The following is a 7,658-nucleotide window of genomic DNA, read 5'->3' on the forward strand; positions in this document are numbered from 1 at the left end:
CGCGACGCCGCGCACGCGCGGGAGCGGAGGGGAGAGAAGGGGAGGGGAGGGGCGGCGCGTGCGCGGTGGGGCGCGGAGCCGAGCGGAGCGGAGCGGAGCGGGGCCGTGCGGCCATGCCGTACCTGGGAGGCGAGGAGGTGCTGCGCGATTTGCGGCGCGCGCTGAGCAACCCGCACGTGCAGGCGGAGCCGCTGCGGTACCGCGCCGCCGTGCTGCGAGTCATCCGGTGCGGGGCGGAGCGGCGCGGGGCGGCGGGAGGGAGGGGGTCAGCCGAGGGCCGGGGTCAGCTGACGGCCGCGCCGTGTCTGCCGCAGGCTCATGACGCAGGGCGCGGACGTGTCGGGGTTGTTTGCGGAGATGGTGAAGGCGGGCGCGGCGGCCGACGTGGTGCAGAAGAAGTTGGTGCAGCTGTACGTGTGCGCGCACGCCCCGCGCATGCCCCGCTTGGCGTTGCTGGCTGTCAACACGCTGCGACGGGACTGCGCCGATCCCAGCCCTGCCGTGCGCGGCCTGGCGCTGCGAGGACTCTGCGACCTCAGGTGGGTGCGGGGATCCGGGCTCTCCTCTGTCATCTCTACGCTTGTTCCGTATTTCCTGCCCCGGCAGCACTCAGCCCTTGCTCTGAGGAAGGGCCCTCAGTGAGCAGCGTCCCCCAGGGCTCTGTCTCGGGACCGGAGCTCTTTAGCATCTTTATCAATGAGATGGATGATGGAGAGTGCGCCCTCGGCAACACCAGGCTGAGTGGTGCCGTTGACACGGTGGAAGGAAGGGATGCCATTCAGAGGGACCTCAGCAGGCTCAAAAGGTGGGCCTGGGTGAATCTAATGATGTTGAATGCAACAGTGTGCAAAGTTTGGCACTTGGGCCATAGGAATCCCAGGCATTTATACAGACTGGAAGGAGCAGTCCTTGAGAGCAGCCCTGCAGAGAAGGACCTGGGGGTCGTGATGGATGAAATGCTTAACATGAGCCAGCAGTGTGTGATTACAGCTTGGAAAGCAAATGGGATCCTGGGCTCCATCAGCAGAGGGGTGGCCAGCAGGGACAGGGAGGTGATCGTCCCCCTCTGCTCTGCTCTTGTGAGGCCCCACCTGCAGTGCTGTGTCCAGGTCTGGAGCCCCCAGTACAAGAAGGACAGGGAGCTGTTGGAGAGGGTCCAGAGGAGCCACAGAGATGATCAGGGGGCTGCAGCACCTCCCCAAAAAGACAGGCTGAGGGAGCTGGGCTTGTTCAGCCTGGAGAAAAGAAGGCTGCGGGGTGACCTCAGTGCAGCCTGCAGTACCTAAAGGGAGCCTGCAAACAGGAGGGGAATCAACTCTTGGAAAGGGGAGATAACAGCAGGACAAGGGGAAATGGTTTGAAATTGAGGGAAGGAAGATTTCAGTTGGATGTCAGGGGGAAGTTCTTTGCTATGAGAGCGGTGAGGTGCTGGAACAGCTGCCCAGAGAGGCTGTGATGCCCCGTCCATCCCTGGAGGTGTTCAAGGCCAGGTTGGATGGGGCCCAGGGCAGCCTGGGCTGCTATGAAATGGGGAGATTGGTGGCCCTGCGTGTGGCAGGGGGTTGGAGCTTCATGATCCTTGAGATCCCTTCCAACCTGGGCCATTCTGTGATTCTGTGTGACCCGTCCCTGTTGCCCACAGGTTGCCCGGCATGCAGGAATATGTGCAGCAGCCCCTCCTGAATGGCCTGCGGGACAGAGCCTCCTACGTGCGCAGGATTGCTGTGCTGGGCTGTGCCAAGGTGCACAGGCTGCAAGGAGACACCGAAGTGGGTGAGCTGGCAGGCACTGCACTGTCGCTGAGCATGGAGGGACGTGGCAGGTTGGTCTGGGCTGTCCTGGGCTCCCTGGGCTGCCGCAAGGTCGTGGGCAGGAGGAGGGAAACAGCCCAGGGCTGAGCATGGTGGGGAGCCGAGGGCTGGCATCACGCCGTCCCATCACACGTTCTTCCACGTGGCTGTGCCAAAGGCTGTTGTAGAGTGAGAATATTGGTGCAGCACCTTTGCTTCTTTGCAGACGGTGCATTGGTGAATGAGTTGTACAGCCTGCTTCGTGACCAGGACCCTATCGTGGTGGTGAACTGTCTGAGGGCTTTGGAAGAGATCTTGAAGAAAGAGGGAGGAGTTGTCATCAACAAACCTATTGCCCATCATCTCCTCAACAGGTTTGTCTTCCATATCAGAGGTGGCACTGGAAGCCTGGTTCTGTCTGTTGCATTTCGTACAGATAGCAGTGAGTGCTTCTGGGCTCCCATCAGAACTGGAAATGTCAGACACCCTAAAGGTGAAGGTGCCCATCCTAAAAGCAAATCAGTCGTTTTTGTGCTAAGGTCTTAAGAGAAAATCTTAGCGCCCAGCTTTTCCAGAGAGTCTGCTTCAGCCGCTGCTTTGCTTGGAGTTGTAAGTTAATGTGATTATCCTTTAAAATCATGGCACTGCATATGATGTATCTGTGGTACAAGGATGTTCTGGTTTGTTTCCCCCAATCAATTGTAAGATACGTGACATATATATCATCTGCAGATACCAACTTTTTTCCCTATGTGTAGCAAAATGATCTGGAAAAACAAGGTGCTGCTGTGGCCAGGGATCTTGTCAGTGTTTCTCTGTCTCTCTAAGCTGTACGTCAGCAAAAGTGCATGTGATTGATACTGAGTTAAGCCTATAACATGTACATTGGTTGGTCCTTTCTGGATGGAATTGTGGTCTCACAAAAAAAAAAACCACACAGTGTTTGATGGGAGTGGAGACTGTAGCAACCTAAGGGCTGCGGCCTGCACTCTGCACAGCACAGATCCTTACACACTTATCCTGACTCCTGCAAACGGTGTTTATTTCCTTGGCAGGATGGCTGACCTGGATCAGTGGGGGCAAAGCGAGGTGCTTGCCTTCCTTCTGCGTTACAGACCCCGCACTGAGGAGGAGCTGTTCAACATTCTCAATTTGCTGGATGGGTATCTGAAAAGCAGCAGCCCCAGCGTTGTGATGGCAGCCACCAAGCTCTTCCTCGTGCTGGCCAAGGAGTACCCACACGTGCAGGCAGATGTTTTGGTGAGGGTGAAGGGGCCACTGCTGGCTGCCTGCACCTCGGAGAGCAGGGAGCTGTGCTTCACTGCGCTGTGCCACGTGCGTCAGATCCTCGGGAGTCTTCCTGGCCATTTTAGCAGCCACTACAAGAAGTTCTTCTGCTCGTATTCAGAACCCCATTACATCAAATGCCAGAAGATGGAAGTGTTGTGCGAGCTGGTGAATGATGAGAATGTGCAACAAGTGCTGGAAGAGCTGAAGGGCTATTGCACTGATATATCAGTGGAGCTGGCCCAGGGGGCGATCTCTGCCATAGGTGAGACTCTGCCTTGCTTCAGAAGCAGCTGCAGCCCTCAGTCTTAAGGTCGGCCTTTCTCTGCTGAAGTATTTCTGCATGCATTCCAAATAACTGATCTGTGCTGAAGCCCCAGGTCAATCCTGCTCCCCAGGGATGTTTTGTGTGTGTTTATAAACCACGAGGATGCTGGTTCATCCAGCCATCCCGGTGCTGAGCTGTTTCAGGCTGCATATAATGCCTTGAATCTTTTTCAGATGTCAACACTCTGAGGAGATGCTCCAAATAAACAAATGAATGGGAAGGTTGAATTAAATAATTTCATCTTAAATGAGCCTGATAGTGTTGAGTCTTAGTGGAACTGTAACGGGTGGATGAGCTGCTTTAATACTTGCTTATTGTTTGAGTTGTGGTGGAGGCAGAGTTCAGGTGATTTGGGGCAGTTTGGTTTCATTTTTTCTACCTCGAAAATATGTAAGTTTTTATAGCATTCTTTAGGAGAAAGCCAGGGATGCTAAAATGTTTTTCTCATTGCTCTGTTAAGAAAAGTGCAGACTTTCTCAGAGGTATGGCTTCAGAAAAAGGAACGTGTGCCTTATGTGAGAATATGTGCTCACCTGACTGTCAGAAGATAGTCAAAAAAGAGAGAAGACGACTGTTTCTTTAAAATGAGTTTGTGATGAATAGTTGGGCTCGTGGTTGACTCGTATCCTTGTTGTCTCTGCAGGCAGTATTGCTAGGACATACACAGAGCAGTGCGTGGGGATTCTGACAGAGCTCTTGGGGCTTCAACAGGAGCACATCACGTCAGGTAATCATCTTTGTGTTATTTGCATGGCTTAAGCTCCCAGGAAGTGGCTTTGCTGAGGCTTGTGGTCCCAAAACTTGAGGCTCTAGGAGGCACCTGGCGTTTAATTTACTTGGTGTCTCCTGGTTGTGTGGGGATGTGGAATGTGACCGGACATTGTAGGTTTTCTTCCTTGGAGATGGTGATGGCTGCGCTCCTGGTCTGATACGATATGGAGGCTCTTTTCTGGCTGCCTTCTGTTGACTCCAAGGGATGAAGGCAGAGGCATTTTATTAACTCTTTGTGAAGGCCCTGATGGTTAATAGGTCTAATTTTGAGTTCTTTCTGACTGGTTCTCCTAGTTTCTGTCTTTTAAATCTTCCTGATTTCTTTTCCTCATGTAACAGTCGGATTCAACTCAACCCAGACTTCTGCCTTTTTCTTCTGCTGTCCTCAGATCTAACTTCCCTTAGCTATTTCTGCCCTCTTTGTAATGCTCTTGCTTTCAGCTTTCAAAGTCACATGCTTACAGTCAGCTCTTGAATTGGGCCTTAATAGCTGCTGGAGTTTCTGTAAGGGTGCAACAGAGCCTTTAACATTTTGGGCTAAAGTTCATGTGATGCATTTTGAATTGGTGTTAGCTTCAGCTTGTTTTTCTAACCTTGTGTGCCTGAGACATCGTGAGTCAGTCTCTAAAGGCTGGGGAATGTCCAAAAGGGAGATTACTTTCCAGAAGCAAGAGGAACAATGTGAAGTTTCAGTACTTTATTTTAGGCGTGGTGTAACTGTGCTCTGACAGGGGCAGCATATTGGGATTTTGAAGGAGAGTGTCTCAAATCATAGTCATGACCTCCCTAGCTAAAACTTTGCAAAGTCTTTTGACTTTTTTTTTTCATTTATGTTTTATTTTTACTTATTTTGCCTAAGAGTTTTATAATTCTTGGGGAGTGCTGAGAATTTTGTTTCATTGCAGCTGTAGTACAGGCTTTTCGGGACCTGGTTTGGCTGTGTCCCCCGTGCACAGATGCAGTGTGTCAGGCACTGCCTGGCTGTGAGGACATCATCCAGGACAGTGAGGTAAGGTGGCTTTAGATTTGTTCTCGTGTCTCTTGATTTCATGTCAACACTGTTAATATAGCTGCCCTGTGAAACAGAATATGCTCTTTTTTGGTGCCTTCAGGGGAAGCAAGCACTGATCTGGCTCCTTGGTGCACATGGTGAGAAAGTACCAAATGCCCCCTATGTGTTAGAGGACTTGGTGGAGAATGTGAAAACAGAAGTGTTCCCAGCAGTGAAGATGGAGCTCCTGACAGCGTTGGTGCGACTTTTCCTGTCTCGTCCTGCTGAGTGTCAGGACATGCTGGGGAGGCTGCTCTATCACTGCATAGGTGGGTTTCCTCTTGCAGCATTCTGCTTCATTGCAGCAGTAGTACAGGCTTTTGGGCGCCTGTTTGTGACACGTCCCTGGTGCACTGATGCAGTGTCAGCATCCTTGCAATGACCATCGAGGGTGGCAAAGTAATGTAGTTTTATGCATTAGGCTGCGTCTTGTCCCTGATTGGTGAGTGTGACAGGCTTACACTGTATCCCTGGGAATGGATTTTTAATATTTAGGGGTCATGAAATCCGGGGAAAAATCTGAATGCTCAAATTCTCTACAATCTGTTACTCAAATTTGCAGAGGAGGAGAAAGATATGTCAGTACGAGACCGTGGGCTGTTCTACTATCGCCTCTTACAGTCCGGTGTGGATGAAGTGAAACGGGTTCTGTGCAGCCCCAAGTCAGACCCTTCCCTGGGGCTCCTGGAGGACCAAACAGAACAACCTGTGAATACGTGGGCATCTGAGTTCAACACCCTCGCACCTATTTATGGCAAAGCACGTTGGGCACTTGTCACTGCTCACCAGCCAGGGGAGCCCTGTTACGCTTTTTCTCCTTGTACAGACTCTGGGAACGGGGGCACAGGTAACCAGCATCACCCTCACAGTTTCCTCTTGCCAGTAGACATTCTCACGTGAGTTCCTTTGGAAAAAGACCACAGTGCTTTGAGAACACTTCAGTGTTCTTAATATCTTGTGCAATGCCTGGTTGATCACCGCCCCATTAGCCCAGGCAGGATGCTGCTGAGGGTGCTGTAATTCCAGCCTTCATCTGATGGCCCCCTGGGATGTTCTGTGTGAAACTGGTAATAGGGAAATAAAAACTGCATCTCATTTGTTTATGCTTTGATTTCAGAGTCACTGATTTCTGAAGGGAGTAAGGAAGTCCTCAAGGTTCATCCTGATACAGGCAGCCTTACCTTAATTCCTGATGTCGCCCTGACTGCAGAACAGTTTGAGAAGACCTGGCTGAGCCTGGATGTTGGCTGCCAGCAGTCTCTGCCCTGGATTGGAACAGTTCATCCAGATACTATCCAGACTGCTCTTCATGTCGTCCACATCCGGACCATTGCTATGAGCAAAGCTGGTGTCCAGCCATGGAAAGCTTATTTCATTGCTCAGGATGACAGTGGTTGCCTCTTCCTGACAGAGCTATTGCTCGAGGCAGAAGATTCAGGGATGCAGGTTGCAGTGAAGCAGAGTGAGGCAAAGCCTGAGGCACTGCAGGCCTTCATGTCTGTGTTCAGGACTGCTGTGGAGGCAGTTGCTGGGCTCAGATCCTGAAGGGTCTCTGTTCCTTGTAGGGTGATTGCTCAGGTCATAGGAAGAGTTTTCTCCTCTGGCTTCAGTTTGCCATTCTTGATGCAAGTTTTGTATTTCTGAACTGCAGAAGTGTTGTCAGCATTGGGCAAAGGAGAGCTACAGCTGCAGCTCAGTGCTGCTGGTGCAGAGCTACTGAGGCTGGTGAGCAGGATAGGGTAAAGGGCATCTTCCCCTGGGTTGGGGAAAGGACAGGAACACCAGTGTGACTGATGGAACCAGAAGTGAGCAAAATTCAGGGCAGTGTTTTGGACAGGTTTGGTGGATTTTTTTTTTTTTTCTGTTATTCTTTTTTTTGTGAGAATTGTAATTAATTCAAAAACCATTGCATCGTTCTCATGAAGAAGGACAGAAAGTTGCACCTGGTCAGCCTCAGCTCTCACTCTTCCCACTACAGTAGCTTTTGGCCAGGACACAGAGAGAAACAGGAAATGATCCAGCTGTGCTATGTGTTCCACTCCACTGAGCGTTCTGTACAATGGCAAAACCAAAGGAAAATTACCTGGCTTAAGGTTGCAGGTTACTGTTGTGGTGCCTATTGTGCAGGGCAGGGCATGGCTTTGTTAACCCTGTTCTCTAAATTATCTCGCAGTGCTTAATTTCTCCAAACGACTGTATTGTATGTCTGAATGCACTTCACTGATTCGCTGCTGCCCCTGTCAGACAAGCCTTAAATTTCTTTTCTGATTTTCCTAATAAAGAAGTGAATCATTCCTGGCTGCTTTCTGGAGTGTTTGTTCTCAGGACTCCTGCCTGAGCTCTGCAGGATGGATTCAGGTGGTCACAGCAGATCCCGCCTTCATTTTACACAGAACTTTTTCTCTCCTCTTAAGAAAACCTTTAAAAAGCA

General features: G+C 51.0%; 1 protein-coding gene across 1 annotated transcript; it reads left to right on the forward strand.

Moving 5' to 3' along the window:
- Window positions 1-113: 113 nt before the first annotated feature.
- AP4B1 (adaptor related protein complex 4 subunit beta 1) lies at window positions 114-6,772 on the forward strand (the record flags this gene model as incomplete). The annotated part of the gene is made up of 10 exons (XM_079546550.1): window positions 114-226; window positions 315-539; window positions 1,643-1,773; window positions 2,017-2,164; window positions 2,846-3,342; window positions 4,049-4,132; window positions 5,082-5,185; window positions 5,289-5,496; window positions 5,790-6,074; window positions 6,345-6,772. The coding sequence occupies 10 exons, from the start codon at window positions 114-116 to the stop codon at window positions 6,770-6,772; spliced, it is 2,223 nt and encodes a 740-aa protein (XP_079402676.1).
- Between the last annotated feature and the right edge of the window lie 886 nt (window positions 6,773-7,658).

The sequence above is a fragment of the Tetrao urogallus genome (assembly GCF_951394365.1).
Source record: "Tetrao urogallus genome assembly, chromosome: 24".
NCBI classification, from domain to species: Eukaryota; Metazoa; Chordata; class Aves; order Galliformes; family Phasianidae; genus Tetrao; species Tetrao urogallus.